General features: G+C 53.8%; 1 protein-coding gene across 4 annotated transcripts; it reads left to right on the forward strand.

Annotated features, from left to right (window-relative positions):
- Positions 1 to 766: 766 nt before the first annotated feature.
- CABP1 (calcium binding protein 1) lies at positions 767 to 21,733 on the forward strand. Of its 4 annotated transcripts, none has more exons than XM_045458191.1 (7): positions 767 to 1,520; positions 13,588 to 13,767; positions 16,794 to 16,824; positions 17,099 to 17,242; positions 18,272 to 18,381; positions 18,607 to 18,754; positions 21,273 to 21,733. In XM_045458191.1, the coding sequence occupies exons 1-7, from the start codon at positions 873 to 875 to the stop codon at positions 21,296 to 21,298; spliced, it is 1,287 nt and encodes a 428-aa protein (XP_045314147.1). In that variant the 5' UTR covers positions 767 to 872; the 3' UTR covers positions 21,299 to 21,733. The 4 variants fall into 4 exon arrangements, with proteins under 4 accessions (XP_045314147.1, XP_045314148.1, XP_045314151.1 ...); XM_045458194.1 differs by lacking the exon at positions 767 to 1,520 and adding an exon at positions 5,862 to 9,005; XM_045458192.1 differs by lacking the exon at positions 13,588 to 13,767 and having other exon boundaries at positions 773 to 1,520.
- The last annotated feature ends 665 nt before the right edge of the window (positions 21,734 to 22,398 follow it).

The following is a 22,398-nucleotide window of genomic DNA, read 5'->3' on the forward strand; positions in this document are numbered from 1 at the left end:
TTTAGAGAAGAGGGGGGGGGGGGAAACAAGGTCCAAGAGGTTGATGACACTTGTCCAAGTTACCCAGATGGTAAGTGGCAGAGCTGGGATCTGAGATTCAAACCAGGCCTTTGTGACTCCCTGGCTGCCCACCAAGAGCAGGAATTTCTCTAACATCTGGAAAGACACGAAGGCAAGGGGGAGAGGGGCAACAGCTGGAGGGGTAGCAAATGGCTCCTACCTGAGATTTCATCATCACCAGGCCCTGCAAAGTCCAGGTTACACTGATGCCACCTGGCTTCTCTTCTGCTTTGACAACTGAAAACTCTATGGCTGATTTACCAGGGTCATCCTGGTCACACTCCGTGGTACTGGAGTGGATGAAGCGCCCCATAGACGCTCCTTCCAGCGGTGTCCTTCCACGCCATTCTGGCTCCGGTGTCTGTTTACACAGTGCTGTCCTGGAGTGCCTTCACCCTTCTTGGGTCTCCAGTTCATGGCACCTCTCTCTCCTCGTTTCCAAAGTTGTACCCCCTGGGGAGTGCACCCCGCCTGCATTTCTGGAAGTTCCAGCGGTTCCGGGTCACTGTGGGAGCCTCCGGGCGCGTTAAGAGGCACTGCCGCCTACCAAGGTCTGGGTATCTTTGGGGCCATTCGCCGAACCCCTTCCCTAGCGCTCCCGGCGCCGCGCCGCAGTGCCCCCTCCGCCGCCAGAGGCCGCCCGGAAGCGGGGCTCCACGAGCGCGGGGCGGGGAAAGGGGCGGGGCGCGGCGGTACCTGGGCCGCCGAGGAGCCGGGGGTGGGCTCTCCAGGGACAGCCGGCAGCCCCCCCAGATCCGCACCGCCAGCCGCCGGGAAGCTCGGGGCTCCGGGCGTAGAGGCTGCGCTGTCACATGGGCGGCGGCGACGGGGCCGCATTTAAGCGGCCGGGGGACGGCGCCCGCCTCCAGCGCGTCCTCGGGCTTGGTTCCCGCCGGGCGCCCCGCTCTCTGCCCGCCGGGGGCCCCGCGCCGCGCCGCACCGCGCCGCCCCCGCCGGGCCATGCGAGCGCGGGCCCCGCCGCGATGAGCTCGCACATCGCCAAAAGCGAGTCCAAGACATCGCTGCTGAAGGCGGCGGCGGCCAGCGGGGGCAGCCGGGTTCCCCGCCACGGCCCTGCCCGGGAGCCAGGGCTGCCCGGCCGCCGGCTGCCCGGCACCGGCCCGGGCACGCCGCCGCCGTCCGGGGACCCCAGTTCGCGGAGGCCCCTGTGCCGGCCGGCGCCGCGAGAGGAGGGCGCGCGGGGGAGCAGGCGCGGGCTCCCCCAGGCGCACTGCAGGCCCCGGGAGGCGCTGCCGACCGCGGCGTCCCGACCTTCGCCGCCGTCGCCGCTGCCGCCGGCCCGCGGGCGGGATGGGGAGGAACGGGGGCTGTCCCCGGCGCTCGGCCTCCGGGGCTCGCTGCGAGCCCCGGGTCGCGGGGACTCAGCTCCAGCCGCCGCGTCCGAGGCAGACCCGTTCCTCCACCAGCTGCGCCCCATGCTCAGCTCCGCCTTCGGCCAGGTAAGGGCCGCGCCTCCCGTCCGCGCTCCCGGGAAAGGCGCTCGGGACCCTGCCGCGGCTGCGCGCGCCCACAGCCCTCCTCCCGCTGCCCGCGGCCCCCCAGTCACGCTCCCCGTAGTCCTTCCGCAGCCCTGCGCCCTGGCCGGCACTCCGCCTCCCCCGTGCCTGATTCAGCACCCTGTGCGCTGTCCACGCTCCGGGCCTCTTCTGGGCGAGGCACCAGCGCCTCGCCGCCCTCCACCTGCCAGAATAGGCCAGTCCTGGAAGGGAACGACCGCCACAAACCGTCTGGAGATTTTTGCAGGGGTCCGGAGGGGCGCTCCGAGCAGGTGGCGCCAACTCCGGTCTCCAGCCAAGACTGCCAGTGAGCCACCCAAGGGAGCAAAGGGTTTGGAGTCTGGGAGTCAAGAATGGCTACCGCGGGGGCACACAGCCTTGCTTGGGGATGGAAGACACTAGTCATGAGCTGTCGTGGCCCCAGAGACCTGGGAAAAGTTTGGAGAGCTAGATGGAGACTGAAAAATATGAGAAAAGAGAAGGGTCTGGGTGGGCATAGAGGGGCTACACAGAGCTACGGCTCACATCGGAACTTTGGGGAGATTTAAGAAGTTGTCACTCCAGGGATGTCACTAGGATGGCGGGTGGGCAGCTGTCAAGTTGTAGAACGTGGAATAACACCCTGGCCTGAGTTGATGTGCATTCTAGGGTCAGGAAGGTCACTAGGGGGTCACCAGTGGCTACTCTGGTTTCCTCTAGGCCTTTCTGTCAAGGGTCATTGGCAGCTGAGCATCTAGACATCTCACCCTAATCTAGGTCTACAGTTTGGGATGTGCTGCTGGGGAGAGAGGTTCTCAGAAGGGAACTGTGAACTCCTGCGCAAAGCCAGGCTTTCCTCTAGTGCTGAGTCCATAATTAATTCAAACTCATTGGCACAGCGTTGAGGCAGTTCTGCGGCAGCCGAGGAGGGGTGTAATGTAGAGGTCTGATGGGAGAGTTTGCGTGGTGTCTGGAGGAAGAGGGGCCCTGAGTGTTTCTGTGCTAGGATGTAGTGTAGAGAAGCCGTTTCAAGCTCCTGGCTTGCCATGCTGGATCCGAATTCCACGGAGGCCGTGTGTGTTCTGCTTCAGATCTGCACATTCCTTTTCAAAACACTACTCCGTGGTGGCTGATGCCGGCGGAGGTCTGACATGAAGGCAGCTGCAGGTGGATTCGGGTTGCGCGGGGCTGCTGTGTGGTGTGATAGGGCAGCAGCGTATGGCTTTGTTCCTGTGGGGAGCCCTCGTTAGCCGAGTTAGCTGGAAGCAGTTCTCCAGAGTAGAGATTTGGATGCAGGGCTTTGAGAGTTAGTGCAGCGACATGTTGAGGTGGAGTGGGTCTGGGCTGTCGAGTCAGTGACATCTATTCATTTATCCGATATTTGGGGACATCTACTTTGCCCCAGCATTTGCTGGGACCAGGGAGCCAACAGCGGACAAGATAGCTGCGGTGCTGGCTGTTTGGGAGCTCACCATCTAGCAGTGTGGAGGGGTAGGTCACGGGCCCGGAAGCACACATTTTCTGGCTGTTTTGCCAGCACTGTGCCTTCGTTCCTAGAAAAAGAGTCTTTTCTTTTTCCAGTCTTCCAGAATTTGCCTTCATGGGCCCTTTGGGAGCTCAGAGCATTTCAGCTGCCTGCTTTCCATCCTCCTTCTACGTTCTTAGTCATTAATAGTCTCCAGCCCGGTGTTCTGAAATGTCACCAGGGTCACCTGAGTCAGGAAGGGCTGGAAGGTCCCATCAAATATTTACGACCTCCGTGTGGGAGCTCTTGCCTCTGGAGCTGCAGACTTTTTCTCTAAAGCTCAGCACATTCGGTGTGGGCTTCCTGCTGACAGCTTCCTGCTGACATCTGCTTGAACAACAACAGCAATAACAACGGAACCTAGCCCGGGACTTTTGTGTCAGGGTCTCCAGTCTTCTTTGCTTCTCTTTGCTTTGAGATTTCTGTCCTTAGAGACAGGGCCAGGACCAAGAGAAGGGAAATGGGATTCTGAATACAAAAACATTCTGATAGAATCTGTTTAGGGCAAAACATAGTCCCGGGGAGGTCTCTTTCTCACGTCTCCCAAGTTCTGTTATTTTTTTTAACCTTAAGCAAATTGTGTAACCTTGTTAAAGCCTCTGTTTCTTTACCTGCAAAACTGGGGAAATCATAGTACTTCACTGGATTTGGGGGGAGTTAAATGGAACATGGAGATAGATGTGTACAGATCTTGGCCGAGTGCATGGTTCAGAGCAAGGGCACTATCGATATTCGTTATTATTGCTATTGTTGATTAACTGCTAAGTGCTGTCCCGGACCTTCTTCTTTCCATTTGCAATAGAGTCAGGGAGAGCCAGGGCTCAAAGTGACTCTGAAAGGACCAAGCTAGACTCCTACGTTAGGGGGAACAGGAACCAGGATGCTTTCAGTGACCTTCTAGAGCTGCCTGACTGCCTGCAAGGAGATGATGTGGTTTTGAGGTGAAGCCAGGGGATGGTGGTGTGGGAGAAAGAAGAGTCGCCAATTCCAGTCCCAAGTCGGTCACTTCCCGTTGCTGTGACCTTGGGTCTGTTATTCTCTCCCTCTGGTCTGGGTTTCTTCCCCCAGAAATGAGACTGACAAAAACTACCTTGCAGAGCTATGAATGAGGGTCACACAAGATTAAGGATGTCAAAATGCCTGGCTTGAGTAGGTGCTGGGAAAAAAGGGCAGCCTTCATTAATGTTATTGTTCATAGAGTATCTGAATGTGGGCCTGTGTAAGATACTTTGAAAGCTGTCTCTGAGCAGGACAAGAAAGGCCATTAAATGAGCTGAATGACAAGAGACCTTCCCAAGTACCCTCTTTGTGGCCAGCTGAGGACATGCTACCCAGCTGCCTAGAGAGATGCGGCATGAGACATTAACTCAGAATAGGCATGATTTGGGGCAACTCTTGGCATTGGGTTTTGTAAAACTATTTTAAGAACGTTTTTTTTTTTTTTTTTTTTTTTTTTTGTTTTGGTTTGGTTTTTTTTTCTGCTCCTTAGTCTAAGCTGAGGAAGAAACACCCCTAGTAGAGGAGGCAACTGTGTATAAAACCCACAGCTCTGTTCCATCTTTTTCCCTTTTTCTACCCATAGAGGCATCTCTTCTGATTTGACTAGATTAGCCCAATTCCCAAACTGCTTTGCACATAACATGATCACCATATCTAATGAGCAAATGACCAGTATCCCTAGCCTCTGGTCTGCAGAGGTTTCTTAGTTCCTATAGTTCAGATGAGGGAGGGAGACTATATGGAAGCTTGGGTCCTAATAGATTCAGTCGTACTAGGTCTGTGTTCCTAGGATGAGGGCTGTGTATTTTGTTCATTCCTGCCCTGCCCAGTCTCTCCCTACTGCTCTCTCGGAGGGCTGGGATACCCTCTTGCCTTTCATCGGGGGCCTGGGGAAAATGAAAGAGGAAGTCAGCTTGGGGTTAAATATCAATCCTATACAGTCCTCCAGGACATCCACTTTGGCCTTTAGCTGTTTTGGGGAAACAACAAGAGTGGCCTGAGACCTCCGTCAGGAGCTCACTAAACATTTGCCAAAGTATCTTCTCATGATCTTATCTTCACAGCAGTCTGTGAAGGTTGGCATTATCCCCCCCACTCCCCCCACCCCCATTTTAGAGATGAGGAAACAGGCTCGAGAGAGGGGAGTGGCTTGTCCAAAGGTCACACAGTAAGTAAATGGCAGGGCTGTGATCTCTGAAGAACCTGCCTGTGTTGCTCCATGCCAGTTCGGTGGGGAGTCACATAAGTGTGTTTCCTATTTGTCAGAAACATCCACAAAGCACCTCTTAGGTTATGACCCAGCTTTCCCTGAGTGTGTTCTCACCGGGCTGTCATCCAAGCTCAAATGCTGGTGATAGAACTGATCAGGGCTAGAGGCCAGCCTCCCTCCTAATCAGGAATAATCAGCAAAGGGTTTATCCTTCTCATCCCTCTGATCCTATTATTCCATTCCAGAACTCAAAGTGTAGGCTTCTGGAGGCCCAGGGACTGCTGTCCCAGTGAAGAGGGATGGGAAGGTGGGGCCACATGATATGCTCCTTAGAGAAGCCCCCACTGTTCGATCCTTTTATTTTTTTTTTAATGTTTTTATCTATTTTTGAGAGACAGAGAGAGACAGAGCGAGTCGGGGAGGGAGCAGAGAGAGAGAGAGAGAGGGAGACACAGAATCCAAAGCAGGCTCTAGGCTCAGGGCTGTCAGCACAGAGCCCGATGCGATGCGGGCTCCAACTCAGGAGCTGTGAGATCATGACCTGAGCTGAAGGCGGACGCTCAACTGACTGAGCCACCCGGGTGCCCCGATCCTTTTAAAAAATTTCTCCTAAAGGTCAAGCCACCTGCTCCCTCTAGATCACCAGTTATCCTATGGTCACTCAGGACCACCATAACCTGACCTGTCCAGCCCAAAATAGCTTAAGCAAGCTCTGAGTTAGAATCCCTGAATCCCTTGCTGCCTTAAGCCTCAAGCTAGCAGCATCCTTCCCCCTGAAGAAGGATGGGATTTCTTCAAAGTGCATGACTTTTTCCATAGGGGCCTGTTTTTGCCATTTCCCGTCTCCTGTTTCCAAGGACAGGCATATTCCAAGGTTGACAAATGGGGGCTGTGCTCTGGGCTGGCCTGCAGGGGGCAGAAGTCACCAGGTCTGACTGAGTGGGTGTTTTGCTGAGTATGGGGGAAGGGAGCGCACAGCTGGCCCTTTAAGATCAATCCTGGGCAGGGGAAGGGGCACCTTCTAGGTGCCTGGCACTGTGCCAAGCCCTTTGTGTGTGTATTATCTCATTAACTCCTCACAACAGCCCAAGAGGGAAGGGTTATTAGTGTACCCATTTTATAAAGAAACTGAGGCTCAAAGAGATTCACAAGTTTTCAAGGTCATAGAGTTTGCTAGGCAGAAGGGCAAGATTTGAACCAGGTCGGCCGGCCTCTGCTTTCCAAGCTCTTAGCATCCGTGTCAGTGGTCTTCAACACTGGCTGCAGATTACATTTACCTGGAGCACTAAACACCACCAACGTCTGGAGCTTACCTACACCTATTAAACCAGAATCTCTGGGGAGGCTCCCCAGAGATTCTCAGCTTCAGCTAGCATTGAGAATCTCTGCTTGATGCTGTGGCTGCCTTTCCGTGTATCTGCCCAGGTAGTTAATATGAACTGGGTCTGTACCTGGAACCTAACCCAACTTCCCTCTGGGGTCCCTGGTGAGCCCCAGCTTTTCAAGAGTCTGCAGATGGTTGGTGTTCTAGGTTTGACCTCCAAGTCTTTCTGAAACCCCCAGACTAAGTCGGATTCCTCTGTCTCACATTCTCGGAGGTTTTGTGTTTCTCCTTCATAGCATTTACCTGAAATGTAATTAAATAAGTGCCTTCCTAGCTCTTTAATAGCTCTTGCCTGCCTGCTAGAGCGTAAGCTCCCTGAGAGCAGGGACCATGTTTATCTTATTCTCCCCACAGCATTCCCAGAGCCAGGCACAGTGACTGGCACACAAACACTGGACAAATGTTACTTCCTCCTTCCATTTTAATAATTACTCTCTGAGTATTTACCATGCGCCGGGTACTTGCTCACATCTGCTTTAGAAGCAAGATAAGGGGAAACCCCATTTTTCCAGGCAAGGAAACAGAAGCTCTGGAATGTGAGAAGTCACAAGCTGGCAGACCCTTCTCATGCACCTGAGTCTCGTGACCCTGACCCCCCTGCCCCGCAGAGAGGCTGCTTTGTCTTTGGAGGAACACGTCTTTGGAGAAGGCACTTATGTTAGCTGCTCACTCATCTGTTTCATCTCCCCGGTGTTTTTCCTGCCCTTTGGGAGTCAACGCCTCCCCGGTCTCCTCCCTCTGTCCTCAGGGGCTGCCCCTCCTTCTCCGTACCCCCCTCTGGAGGTTTGGCCCAAACAAGGCTGCTGAGTAACTCCCCTGATTAAACCGTTCCATCGTCAGCAGCAGTGCAGACGTCAGGAGCTATCCAGGGACTTCCTCCCCCGGCTCCCTGGGAGCGAGCCTGTGGCACCTTCTGGGCTGCGCCCCACCCACTCCCCTAATGGGGCTTCTGACCAGCCACTCAAGCTGGACAAAAAATCCCTGGGAAAGCAGCCTCCCTGGACTGAAAACTCTTTCAGCGACCCGTGAAAGGGTTTTTGCACCGGGGCCGAGAAAGAGTTCGCCTTCCCAACCTACCTCTGGTGCCCCCTGCTGGGAAAAGCTGGCTGCAGGGGGGAAACAGGGACGCCTCCTCTCTTGGGTCATCGGGCTCCGCCTGTAGGTCTTGAATGTAACATCTGAGGCTTGAGATGAGTTCACATCAAACCTGGAACCCAGAGGGACAAGGAAGAGCCACTCACCTAAAAAAGTTCCAGTCGTGGGACCTCGAAGACCACTCTGACAAGGGCAGCCTCTCAGCTTTGCACCCAGAGGAAGCCTGTGACAGATCGTCACTCAGGATTAGGCGGAGGATGGTTAGAGGGGTCACAGCCCTGGATCACACCTCTACCGGCACTGCCTCCATCATGCCCCCCGCCCTCCCGGTGGTCTCTTGGTTTCCCTTGGGTCGGAGAGACCTGACATAGCAAAGGGAGCGAAGGACCTGATCACTGCTGTTGGCTCAGCTTCCAGCCCCGGAGCCTCATCCCCTTTTGGTAACGAGGCAAGTGTGAAAAATGGAGCGTGATGGGGATGTCACAGGATCTTCCAGGCCTTCAACTGGAACTGCCTGCTCTCAATCCAGCTGTGATTGCCAGGGGGCAATTAGGATGTGTGTCTGTCCCTGAGTTCTTGTGTGTGTGTGTGTGTGTGTGTGTGTATGCAAGCACAAGGCTGAGAGCTGGGAGGCACCCTGGCTTTGGTAGCCCAAACTAGCCTGCTTCCCCTTCTGGGTCTGCTGGCCTAATTCCCAGCTGCAGCTGCCATTCTGGGCCCCCCTCCCTGAAGCAATCTCCCTGCAGATTTGGCAGCAGGAGAGGAGGGGCTGAGGGAAGGGAAATGAACCGGAGAGAGGACTGAGCTCTAATCTGATGTAGATGATCCGGCAGCTTTCCCCAGCTTGCTGCCCTCTGCCATCAGCTCTCCAGGCGATTTTCTCTGTGCCCTGCCCTCTCCCCTCCTGCCTTCATGTCCTTAAGAAAGTGCCCAGAAAGTTAAACCCACACACACAAACATATACACAATCCACAAAAAAAAAAAAAAAAAAAAAAAAAAATCAGAGAGCAGGAGCAGGCAGACGAGTAAGAGAGCACGCGCGCAGGAGAGAGGGCTCAGAACGGTCCAGGAGGAAGAACCGTGCAGGCAGATGGAGGCTGGGGTTGGCCGTGACAGGGACTAAGGTCTCTTAGTCCCCAGGAGTCTCCTTCATGGACCCGGGGATCCTGAGAGGGGCTGCCTCAGCTTAGGATGGGCAACTGTGTCAAGTCTCCACTGAGAAATCTCTCAAGGAAGGTATGTTTCTGGAGTTCCCAAGATCTGGGGCAGGGGAGGGGGCATCTTGCCATCTGTGCCAGAGTTGGGGACGGAGGGGGTGGGCATCTGAAGCTTGCTACCCTTTCCGTGGGTTCTATCTAGAGCTGTTTCCCTGCCTCGATCTCTAGATTCCCTCCGATCCCAGTTTTCTGTGTCTCAGGCTCTGCGCTGAAGTTGGGACTTAACAGCTGCATGGGGGGCTGTGTTTGGGAATTAGCACAAGATTTAGGAAAGAAACCAAAGAGTTCCTGGGCTACAAAAGAAAAAGCACAGATCCACAGCATGTGAGTGACCGGACCTTCCTGGGGCTGGTAGGATCAGAAGAGGGTTGAGCTGGGCTTTGCCTCTGCTGCTGCTGCTGAGGTTCCTTCCCAGCCGTAGGACCAGGGACTCATTCATCTCTTTGAGAGCATCTGGCCCTCTCTCTGGTGGTCTCTAAACCTTCAGAATTGTGGGTTTTGAAGTCAATCCCATTGCTGCTGGGGTATCCCCTGCCACCCTCAATAATTCTTGAATCAGGTTAGAGAATCTCAACTAGGACCAGCTGGTTCAGAGCCCCGGATTGCTTCCACTGAGAAACAGGGTGTTGAGCAAAGGTGTCTGTAAGTCGCTTTGTGTAGTGGATTTATTGCTTATCTACCAGGATGATATCCTTTTGCAAGAATCCCTTTTGGAAAGCAAATCACCACCTCCAAGACATTTTTCATGCAAAGCTGGGCTTACATCTATGGGGTTTTGCTTTAAATGGGCTCTGCTTGTATTTCTAGCCCTCTGTAGCTAAGCCATAGAAGAAACTCATGGATATTATTTAAAGGAAGGAGGAATGATAGGGATGTTTTCTTCCGGTTCTTTCATTTTCCAGATAAGGAACTTGATTGCCACTCAGGTAAAGTGACTTACTGAAGGTCTTAGGTTAACTAATGGCATCTCTGTCCCTAACCCCATACTACCTCCTGGGTCAGTTTGATAGTCTCTTAATTTAGGAAATTTTGAGCCTTTTTGCTCATCATCTTCCTCATTTAGCTAAGCTGCTCACACCGAATTCCCTTTCATCTCCACTGTTCCTTGGATCCTTCCGAGGGTTGACTGTTTCTTCTGTGCACACAGCCCCATCAGCTGTCATCTTAGGAGAGGATTTGGCCTCCACGCAGTTGCAGAGAAGCAGAAACTGACCTGAATTAGTCTAGAGGACCACAGGCTGAAAGCCTCCCCCCCGCCCCGGGTTCTGTCCAAAGCTTAAAGAGGTGAACTTAAGAACAAGATTTATCCCTCTGTTCTTCCTCCCCTCTTCTCCCTGTACACAGCAGAGTGTTTAAGAGCCAGACTTCTCAAATCTGTTCTTTCCAGCCATGTGACTTTGGGCAAGTTACTTGACCTCTCTGGACCTCAATTCCCTTGTCCATCAAGTGGAAATACTAATATTTGCCTCCCAAGGTGATTGTCAGAAGCGAATAAAAGTGCTGTGCACACTGCCCAGAACCGAGTCCTCACTAAATGGTAATTAGTATTATTATCATCATGATCCTAATGTTTCCACTCTGGGTTTTCTTAGAATGGGGATGGAGGATAAAAAGAAAATAGGAGAGGTTTTGAGTCCACAGAATAAGGTAAAAGACAATAAAACTTCTTGCATTCAATTTCATTTTTCTTTTGGTAATAACAGCAGTTGCTTTCTTCTGAAAACCTACAACACGCCCAGCCTCTGTGATCTCGTTTGCTCTTTTCCACCAGGTAGTTCTCTTGGCTCTTTTTTAGAGCAAGGAGCTGGGCTTAAGAGCGTTCCTAAGGTCACACAGCCGAGTGGAAGCGGAGTGGAGGTTTTGGAGACGCTGGTCTGTGTGAATCCATAGCTGGTATTTTATTTTTATTTTTGCCTCTGTGAGGGGCTGCCTCTCTCTCCTGCTGTCAGAAATGTTATTCGTAGATCCCCGCACCTGACCTTCCAGGTCGTCCGGATTCCCACTCACTGCAGCGATTCCTTCCTTCACCTCGCCAAGCGTTTGCTCACTTACTCACTCGCTGCTTGAATACCTTCCAAGTGAGAGGAAGCTTTGACCTGCCTTCTCTTAGCCAGCTCGTGTTGTTAGAAAGCTGTGAGGTCATGAGGCAGGCTGACCCCTCCTGTTGCCATGCTCCTCTCGGGGAGATGTCCCCTCGGTGCCAGGAGACATTGTCAAGCCGCTGCCCACTTGGCTTCCTGAGCGTGGTAGCTGGGGGGCGCGTAATGGGGAGAGGCGGCCTGCTCCCGGCTCCGTGTGGGGCAGGACCAGGCTGTCAGGTGCCATCACTGGCCGGGGGAGAACAGCAGCCTCCCGGGGCGACTTGGTGCCAGGCAGTATTATGATCAAGAGACGCAGTGGAAATTCCCCAGCCACCGCGGGTCCCTTCTTCGTGGGAACACATTCTTCTCCATCCTTCTCAGTTCTTTCCTGATTGGCAAATATTCTCCCACTTCCCCTGGAGCCAGAAGTAAATGCCTTCTGGCTCCCAGCACCTCTTATGTTGCATCTCCATCATCGCCGCCGTTGTCCTTATCATCGTCATTGTCATCCCCATGGAAACTCCATGCATTTGGCTCTTACAGTGCTCAAGGCACTGTGCAATAGCTCATTTATTTCTCACGAGCATCCTGCGAGGGGCCGCGTGGAACCCCGCTGGACTGAGAAGGAACCCAGAGCACAGAGAGGTGCAGTCACTTGCCCAAGGTCACATAGCAAGCAAGGGGCGGGGCCAGAATTTGTCCCCGAGACTGTTGGAGTCCAAAGCCAGGGTACTAAATCTCTTCTCTGAGCTCTGTGCCTCCGCTGTGCTGCCTCCTCCTTCCTGGCTTGTGCTCGCTCTGAGCCAAGTGTACGAGACTCAGCCAGAAACGAAAAGGCGGATTCTCTGCACACATCTCGGGAGCTTGTTTCATGGGGTCGAGCCGCTGTCTACTGCCAACATTCCTCTGAGCCAGCCTCCCAGTTGGGAAGGTCTCTCTGGATTTGCCCTTGCTCTAGCCTGGGTCCTGGGATCCTGTGAGAGTATGGCTGAGGCCCTGAACTCTTTCAGACATTAAACCAGAATGGCCCTCGGTCTGCCTGACCTCTCTGAAATTCTGAGACAAGCAGAGACCCAAACCTATTGCATTCACTGAACTTGGGCTGTGCCCTGAGCATGAATTGCTGCCTCCCCTCTGAGGAACCAGGATACTGCTCCTCCTTCTCTAGGCCTGGGAGAGGCTTAGGAGGTTGGAAGGGAGTCTAGTCTGGAGCCCCAGAGCGCGGGGCTTTGGGGAGAAGATGCACTGGAGGAGAGGGGAGATGATGTAAGCTGGGAGAGACTGTTCAGGTTCTCAGCCTGGGAGGACAGGCCGCCCCCCTACATCACAGGGTCTTCTCCTGGGCATGACCTTCTGTGAGCTGGAGGAACCTGGCAGCAAGGGGGGGTACAGTAGGACAGAGGGTAGGGTGGGCAGCTCTGGGGTTCTTGGGCGAAGATGGCCCTCCAAGTTTCAGCTGCTCTGTTTCTCCTTGAAAGGTTTGCCTCTAAGTCTAAGCTCATCCAAGCTCAGGACTGAAGGCAGAGTGCCCTGGCCTGGATCCTGGGGGGCCTTGGGCATCCTGGGGAGGCCGGGGTGGACTAGAATGTTGTGTCTGGATGCTGTTGTTGTCCTAAGGGGACCGTCTGTGGGCAGTGCTGACTTTTTATAGCTGCATGGGAACTGTCAGGGAGGAGGAGAGAAGGGCCAGGGCCTGAAAGCGCAGCTATATTCGGTAAGCAGAGAGAGGGCCCCTGCCTCAGCCTCTAGAGGCCGGGCAGGCTGGGCCAGGCAGGGAGCCAGAGACAGGAGGGGGAAGAAGGAGAGCTGCTGGGGGCAGAGAGCGTCTAGTCTTGAGGCAGCAAACTGGGTAGGCTCTGACCCTCGGATGGGCTTTGCTCGGCCCAGCTGAAGGTCTGGAAACCTTGGGCTGAGTTAAGTAGCACTGTCCTTCGGAGAGGACAGTCCCCCCTCTTGGTTACGTCGGCTAGGCTCATGTGTTTGCCCCTGCCAGTCCGGCAGCCTACCCGAGCCTGCTCTGTGTGTTCCCAGCTCTGATTGTCGTCACTGCCTTCCAGTGGGGTCTATTGAAGGCAGGGACAAAAGTCAGCTTGGGAACATCTTGGGCAAGGACCGTATTCATTAGTCTCTGAGCGAGCACTTCCCATTGGCTGGCACAGAAGCCTCCCTCTGCCTCCTTCTCTTTCTAATCTTCTGCATGCATGCGAGTGTGTGATTTTGTCCATGTGTGTGTGTTGTGAACACACGTGTGCCCCTGTTCCACACGGCGGGTGTCACAGCCAGCTCTCCCCGGAGCATCCGTTTCAGGCAAGGATCAGAGACTCCATTTCTTGAACCAGTTTCGCTCCTGCCTCCCATGCATCCCGAGAGCTCTCCGAACCCTACTGTCTGACTCTCCGGGGTCTCCTCTTGAGGAGAGCCCCTTCTAGGACCAGCAGCCAGGCTGAGGCCAGGAGGGCCGGTTGGGCAGGGAGGTGACGCCCTTGCCTCTCTTTTGTATTTGCTTGGTGCTGGCTGAAGATGCGCCAGGAGGAGAAGAGCAGCTACACAGTGGTGCAGACGAGCGAGGAGGGGCTGGCGGCCAGCGGCGAGCTCCCAGGACCGCTCCTGATGCTGGCCCAGAACTGCGCGGTCATGCACAACCTGCTGGGCCCTGCCTGCATTTTCCTGCGCAAGGGCTTCGCTGAGAACAGGCAGCCTGTACGTAAGTTGGCCCCAGTGGAGCCTCACTCGACTTGCCTTCAAGGGCATAACGAGGTGCTGGGAAGAAGAGGGGCCCGGTACGCAGCAGCAACCCGTGTCCCCTAATGGACGTACCCCAAACCCTCAACTTGGGAATCTGACCCCCAAAGTTTCCCACCCATGGCTGCAAAGCACTGGTGAGTCTACATCCACCAGCAAGAAGTAATAACAGCAGCTCATGTTTTTTGTTTGTTTGCTTGTTTTTGGTTTTTTGTTTTTTTTGTGTTATTTTTGAGCACTTGCTATGTGCAAGGCACTGTGCTAAGTGCTTTGGTGCATCTCTTCAATTAAGTCTCAGAGCAACCCTGAGAGGTAAGTACTATGATCATCCCCATTTGGCAGATGAGGAAACTGAGTCGGGGAGGTAACTCGAGATGACAGCTAGTGGGAGGCAGAGGTAGGGTTCGAACTTTGGGAGTCTGACGCAAGGGTTTCCTGTACTCTTAACAACCCTCCTGAATACAATGTCCAGTACTTCCTACAATGATGGAAATATTCTATAATTGACGCTGTCCAGTATAGTAGCCACCAGCCACACATGGCCATTGAACTTTTGAAATGTGGCTAGTGCAACTGGGGGACTGAATTGTTAATTCTGTTTGTTTGATTCCAATTCCAATTCCGATAGCCACACGCGGCTACTGTATTGGGCAACCTCCTTTAGGTATCCGAGCAGTCACCGGGAGAGGGTGATAATCATAATGTCACCAATACGAATGTATGAAGGTTCCATTTCTTGAATGCCACACACTAAACACTTTATTTTTTTTACGTTTATTTATTTTTGAGACAGAGACTGTGAGCAGGGGAGGGGCAGAGAGAGAGGGAGGCAGAGAATCCCAAGCATGCTCTGTGCGGTCAGTGCAGAGCCTGACATGGGGCTTGAACCCGTGAACTGCGAGATCATGACCTGAGCCAAAATCAAGAGTCAGATGTTTAACAGACTGAGCCACCCAGACGCCCCCTAAGCACTTTATATATCTTGTCTCACGGGATGCTCACAAAGGTCTTATTAGGTGGGTACCAGTATCAACCCATTTTATTGATGAGACTATGGCTCGGAGAGCTGAAGTGACGTGCCCAAGGCCCCACAGCTAGCAAGTAGCAGATCTGGGCTTTGCACTTGAGTTTGTCCGACGCTAGAGGCCAAGGTCTTCTCCCGGACCACATAAGCTGGGGAGAAAGGGGTATTCGTGTGCTGTATTCCCATCTCACCCCTGGGGATGGTGCTCATGGTTTCCCTGTCACCTCGGTGGGCATCCCTGGCCCTGCTTCACACAGCAGAGTGTGTGATCCAGGGGCCAGCCCCCAGGACTCAGCCAGACCAGCACCACCACAGGCACCTGGAGAGGGGTACCTGGCCTTCCTGCTCCTGGCTCTGGCTGTGCACGAAGCAGAGGGGGCTGCCCTGGGGGTCAGCAGTACCCTATTCCCCTCCAGTCCTACAGAACTGGGTCCTGGAAAAGTGGGAGCCTGCGTGAGGCTTGAAGGGGGGGCGGGGAAAGGACTCATGTCGAAGTGACTTATCCTAGCCAGTGTCCTCTGCGTGCATATGGACACACATACGCTCGCCTACTCGCTCACTTCACTTACCGGGGGCACAGGGCATGGCAAAAATCATCCTTTTCGGCCACCCAAGTTCCAAGTCTGATTAGGAAGAGAGTGACGACAATGCACCGTGACAGGCTTTTCCGGTGGAAGTCCCGACAGTCGTCTTGCAGAGACACGCATACCTTCAGTGAATCCTGCCCTCAGCTAGAAATACTACCTGAGGGCTGGATAGCTTGCAGCCTGCTCAGCCCCGGCTCATGTACACTCTCAACACTGTCCTGCCACATTTAGCCACTCCTGAGCACAGGGTCCTGTGCACCTGGTTGTCTCATAAGGGGTTGTTCAGCAGCCCCTTTCTAGAAGATTCTCAGATTTTCCGGAGCTGGGGTCCCTTGACCCAGGGCCAGTTTACAGTGGGTGGGCAGAAGCTGTCTCTTGCCTGCCCTGACCGTGTGGGCTAGAACAGCCTGCATGCACAGCCGAGATGCCTCACGCTCACTGTGGCCCACCTGCGTGTCTGTGTTCACGATAGGCGTGCCCACACCTGGTATGTGCTTCCTCAGGGGGGCACGCCCTGCCCCACGTTCCTCCTGCCCAAGGACGGAGAGCTGTGACAAGGAGGATGGGCCCAGTGCGCCAGTTTTGGAGCCGATTGAACAGGTCCAGTGGGGCATCAATTTCGTGCCAGTCTGTCTGCCTCCTGGGGAGGCCTAGGGTGACTGGCACCTCACCAGCCAGAGCTTACCCCATGCGTCCTCTGGGCCTGCTCTTTGGAGACCTCGCCGCCATCTGTTCAGATGCCTAGACCCAGGGTTTCCTTGACTCTCCAAGGAGATCTGGGCACTGCTTGAAGCTGGAGATGTGTGCTTTGGACCCTGGCAGCAGCCACTGGCACTGGCGGCCCCCAGGGTCCTATGCTGTGTCCCGTGACAGGGCCAGGTGTAGGATGGGGGTCAAACTGGAGAAGGTGGGCCGTGCCCAAGCAGCAGGGCACAGCCTGAAGTCTACCTCCACACCCTTGGCTCCTCCTCCTCCTCTTCCTCCCTTATGGGCAGCCTGTCTAGTCCCTGCTTTCTGTCCTTCCAGCCCCTCCCTCCTCCCATCGCCTTGCAGATTTCCACACTGTTGTGACCTCCCGCCCACCCTGCTTTATTTACAGGTTTTTGCCTCCAGACCAGCTCTGTTCCCTGACACATCCTTGTGTCTGGAATGGGGACACAGAGGTTCTCTGCCCAGGCTGGATGGGGCTCTGGGGTCCCTGGGCATCTCCCGTGTCTATGGGAGGTGTGGGGCTGCAGCTTTTTCCCTTGAAGACGTGGTCCAGGCATGCGTCCCACTCGGTGCTTGCCGTCCCTTGGATGGCCTCCAGGTTGGGCATTTTGTAACTTCTAGGTCGCTCGCAGCTGCTAATAGGACACTTTCTTTTGTTTCAGGACAGATCGCTGCGGCCAGAGGAGATTGAAGGTAAGACGCAGCCCCTTAGGGGAAAGGGTTGCTCAGCTCTCCAGGCAGTTGAGGGAAGAGAGATTGGTGGGAAGAGAGGCAGAGACACGTTGGCTTCCTGGGGACAAGGCCTGGTACGGGGCTGGGTATCCTCTGTGGAGTCAGCTGTCAGAGGAGCGCCGTCCTGGCAGCTGCAGGGTCTGGCTCTCCGGGCCAGTGGGCACCCGGGCTGCCTCTGATCAGAGGCTCTGTGGATCCCACCCCCAGCCATGCCCACTTTTATTCTGTTCCTCAGAGCTCCGAGAGGCCTTCAGAGAATTTGACAAGGACAAGGATGGCTACATCAACTGCCGGGACCTGGGCAACTGCATGCGTACCATGGGCTACATGCCCACCGAGATGGAACTTATTGAACTTTCTCAGCAGATCAACATGAACCGTGAGTCCCTCCTCCGGGCACCCTCTTCCCTTCCCGTCCCCGCCCTCCAAGTCCTCTGCAGTCACACAGGCCCTGGGCTTAAGTCCTGGGCCCAGCTCTTTCCAGCTCTGTGACTTGGGGCAAACTACTTACCCTCTCTGAGCCTCCTTTTCCTCACCTGTAAACTGTACAATGAGAGGAGCACAGGAAGTCATTGAGAGACTGTCTGCAAAACAACGCTGTACGTGGCACACGGTGATTGTTGAACAGAAGGAAGTTCTCATTACTGTGTTATTCTCTGTCTTAGTTTTGGGGTTCTCCCAGAAGCAGGCCCCGAAACAAGGATTTGAGTGCAAGCAGTTTATTTGGAAGGCGAAGGGAAGCATCAGCAGGGAGTAGGCAAGTGAGACCACAAAGAGAAGGAGCCACCAAGGTTGAACTCTCAAGCCAGCCAGCACCATGAGTGGCCAGAGTCTCATGCTCATTCTGCTAGGCAGCTCAGGGAGTCAGTGTAGCAAGCCCACCTTAAAGTTAGAGCCCTCATCCCTCCAATGGGGAGTTTCAGCAGTCACTGGCTGAAAGCTGCTGTGAGCAGGGGGTGGGGTGGGTGTTGGTTCTCCACCACTCCTACCTGCTGGGGGATCTAGTTGAACTTGAGCTTCCATTTGCACAACAAGAGTAAGGCTTGGGGCAGGTGGGCCAGGCTCTCATAACTTCTGTTTCTCTCTCTGCCTTTCTGCTCTGTCTCTGTCTCTCTGTCTCTCCGTCTCTGACATTCTTTGCCTGTCTCTGACCCAGTGTGTCTTTCGCCCGTATCTTTCTCTCTATCCACCTCCCGACTGGTTCCCTCCATCTAACCCTGGCCACTCCCCTGAGCCATTCTTTGATAAGCCACCTGTCCATGGTCACCTGTGTGTCCTCATTTGGCCTTTGGTTGTACCCTGGACCCAGCACTGGACCAGTCAAGGAGGGGTTCACAGTGCCTTCCTTTGCTTAGTTAGAGGTGGGGAGTGGTTGGATGGATGACCTAGCCCTTTCCTCTGTCTCCAGTGGGTGGCCATGTAGATTTCGATGACTTCGTAGAGCTAATGGGACCTAAACTCCTGGCGGAAACAGCAGATATGATTGGAGTGAAGGAACTTCGAGATGCTTTCCGAGAGGTAAGTGACGACCACTGGACAGGCACGGGCAGGGTGTTGTTAGAATTCCAACCCCGGGACAGTTACTTGAAAAGAGAAACTAGAGCCCCGGATCACAGACCAAGGGAAGGAGCTTGGACAGAGAAGAGTCTCGGGGTAAAGGGGGGGGCAATGATGCTAGAGAAGGGGCCCGACCTTGGGCCCCCCACGTTGTAGCTACCCCTTTCTCCTCCCTGCCCTCTCTAGTTTGACACCAATGGTGATGGAGAGATAAGCACCAGTGAGTTGCGGGAGGCCATGAGGAAACTCCTGGGCCATCAGGTGGGACACCGAGACATAGAGGAAATTATCCGAGATGTGGACCTCAATGGGGATGGACGAGTAGACTTTGAAGGTAGGTGGGGTTTGAACGTGGGAGAGAAGCCAAGGCAGTAGTGGCCATACGTGGAGACTTCCAACTGTGTATCCGTCATGACTCCATCTTTCCATGCCCCTACCCTTCCATTCTTGTACCCCTCCATCTATGCACCCCTGTAATCCACCTTCCCATTCATCCCTTCACCCAACCATCCATTGGTCCATCTTGCCAAATCTACCTCTCCATCTGTTCCATCCATCTCTTCATGTGTCCAGGTGTCTATCCATTCATCCATCTCTAAAAAATTATCCATACAATCATTTATTCATACATATGTATATGTGTATGTCTGTGTGTATATCTGGTTCCTCAGGCTGAATGCCTCTTTTCTGGGCTCTCACAGCACCTCAGGCTCACCCTCATCCTTCACGCGGCCCCCCCACGTGCTAGGTGTACCTCTGCTTGACTGAACTTTTTGAGAAGAACACCATTTTCTTTATCTCTGTATTTCCTCATAATTCAGTACCTGGCACATAGCTAATGCTCAGTAAAAGCTTTTGTTTCTTTTTTTTTTTTTTTTTTTTTTTTTAAGGAATCAGGAATCATTATACTAGTTACCATTTATTGTACATGTATTATGTACCAGTCACCGCACCAAGTACACTTACATATATTATCCCATTTTATTTTCACAACAACTGTCTGGATTGCCACTATTATGGCCTCGTGTTACATATGAGGAAATTAAAGCTCAGAGAAGTCATATGACTTGCTTGAAATTGCCAGACCATTAAGACGCGGAGCTGGATCATAAACCAGGCCTGGGATCTCAACCACTACATATGTAACCCTGCAAGATACTGCTCAAGACAGCTATGGGATCTAGGGCAAAAATACAGTAAAACGTTCACTCTGTGCTCCGGGAACTTGCCTTCTGAGCAGAAAGACAAGATAAACATGTACCAGGATGTAGGATGTGCGTGTGTCCAGAACACAAAAGTTGGAAGGCCTTTCCTGGGGATCACTTAGACTCAAGTTTGAGGAGAGTGTGGCTCTATGGAAAGAAGGCTTTTCTGCCACCAGATCCGAAAATTTCAGGTTGCCCGTGTCCCGGTAGTGCCCCCTCACAGATGACAGCCCTTCCTTGCAAGCCCAGCATCCCCCATCCATTCTGCTCGTATGTATTGCATACATAGTATGTATACCTACTGTGTGTTGAGATCTGCCTTGAGAGCCCAAGACCAGCAAGGAAGGCAGAAGCCAACGCTGTAGTCCCTGCTGTTTTGGGGGAAATACAGTGAGCTGTGGAGTACAGGGGAGAGGCATCTTGCCAAGCTGGAGGGGGGATTAGGGAAGGTTTCCTGGAGGAGGCTATAAATAAATAGAGCTCTAAGAGATGAGTAGGAGCCACCAGGTGAAGCAGAAGGAAAGGGTATTTACCCAAATGAATTGAAACTTACGTCCACACAGAAACCTGCACACAGATGTTTATAGCAGCGTTATTCATAATTGCCCAAACCTGGAAGCAACCAAGATGCCCTTCGGTTGGTGAGTGGATAAAGGGTGACAATGGCATATTATTCACACTAAAAATAAATGAGCCATCAAGCCATGAAAAGACATGGAGAAATCTTAAGTGCATATCGCTAAGTGAAAGAAGTCAATCTGAAAAGGCTACGTAGTGGGTGATTCCAACTGTATGACATTCTTGAAAAGATAAAACTATGGAGACGGTGAAAAGATCAGTGGTTGCTAAGGGTTGTGCGGTGGGGGAGGTATGAACAGGTGGAGCACAGAGGATTTTCAAGGCAGTGAAACCGTTCTGTATGACACTGTAATAGTGGATACACGTCATTATACATTTGCCCCAACCCACAGAATGTGCGGCACGAAGGCTGAACTTGAATGTTACTGTGGCCTCTGGGTGCTAATGCTGTGTCAGCGTGGGTTCATCGATTAGAACAAATGTCCCACTCTGGTGCCGGATGTCGATAGTAGGGGAGGCCGTATGTTGGGATATGCAGGGTGCATATGGGAACTCTGTACTTTCTGCTTAATGTTGCTGTGAACCTAAAACTGCTCTAAAAAAAAAAAAAATCAAGTCTAGTTAAAAGAAAAAGAAGAGAGAGGGGATGAGTGCAGGCAAGCTGAGAGGTGGAGGGAGAGTGAGTGTGCCAGCTGCACCGACAGGGAGATCTGTGTGTGGTTGGAGCGTAATGGATTGGGGGTGAGCTTGTGAGAGCCGCGTCAGCTGGGGCCACAGCTGGGAGGGCCTGGAGGTCACATCAGGATATTGGACGTTATCCAGTGGGGAGCCTGGGAGGTTTCAGAGGGGTCAGGTATGCAGATGAGAAAGCCCCCATCCTGGGGCCCAGCTGCTGTGCGCAAGATGGACTGGGAGAGACCGGAGGGCTGTAGGGGACCAGCCCCCGAGGTAGGAGCTATGTCAATGGAGGGGGGGCGCTCAGATCCGAGGGAGACTTGGAGGCTGTGTCCTGAGCTGGGCCTGACAGGCTCCTTTCTCCCCACCCGGTCCTGTCCTGTGCCCTCCCAGAGTTTGTCCGGATGATGTCCCGCTGAGGCCGTGAGGGCCCCTCCAGGACTGCCAAGCTTCCCCCGGGCGGGAGAAGAGGAGCCAGAGTGCGCCTCACCCCGCCGTAGCCGCCGAGAGCCCAGGATGGACTGGCGGAAGGGGCCTGCCTGCACCCCAGGGAGGTGCCCACCCTGGACCCCCTCCCCTGCGCACTGTGAAAGACTCACAACTCCTGCAACTGGAAAGGGGGGCGCCCGCCGACGAGGAGGCCACAGTGCCAAGCCAGCAGAGGTCACGCCGGGCGCCAAGTGCCATGGACCCAGCCGCTGCCGGTGGGGTGGGCCAGGGAGCCTGCCAGCAGCCCCCCCGCACAGCATGTCCGCCCCAGGGCAAAGCCTCTCGCCGCCCTCCTTAGCTCTGTGCCCGTCCCAGCTCGCCACAGCCCTGTTCTCTCAGAACCAATAAAAATATTTCCAAGACAAGGGCAGCTGTGGGGGTCTTTGCTTCTTGGGCCCGTGCAGATGGCACACATTTCCTGGGTACTGACCGCATGCCCAGAGCTGGCTGAACAGTCCTGTATTTGACATGCATTTATTGAGCACCATCAGGTAGCCCTTCTCATTTCAGAAGCCGGGACCTTATGCCTCTAGCTGAAGGGGAGCCTGGGGGATATAGTGATTTAGCTGGGTACCAGTTGCCCCAAACAAAGTCAGGCTCTCAAAGAAAAGGAGACTAGAAATTGGGTAAGCATCTAGCAGGGTCTGTCCCCTTCCTGTCTTCCTGGAGCATCCGTACTGGTGGGGAGACAGACATGAAATACTTCACCACGTGGTTACAAATTGTGATGCTTTTATTAAGCAAAAAAGCAGGGATCCGTGGTAGGGTATAAGAAGAAGGCCTGGTGTAGTCTGGGGAGGTCAGGAGAGGCTTTCCTGCGGAAGTGATGACAAGGTGTTTGCCACGAAGGAAATCCCAGTGTGTGCGTAAAACAGATGTCGAAATGCTGCTCTGCAGCGTTGGAAGCTGGAGAGTATAGTTGTTTACTTGCTGTGTGGCTTTGGGCCAGTCATGTCCCCTCTCTGAACCTCAGTTTCCTCCTATGTGACAGGGGAATAATAAAGGATAATAAAATCCCCAGCAAGTGCTC

Source organism: Leopardus geoffroyi, chromosome D3 (assembly GCF_018350155.1).
Source record: "Leopardus geoffroyi isolate Oge1 chromosome D3, O.geoffroyi_Oge1_pat1.0, whole genome shotgun sequence".
NCBI classification, from domain to species: domain Eukaryota; kingdom Metazoa; phylum Chordata; class Mammalia; order Carnivora; family Felidae; genus Leopardus; species Leopardus geoffroyi.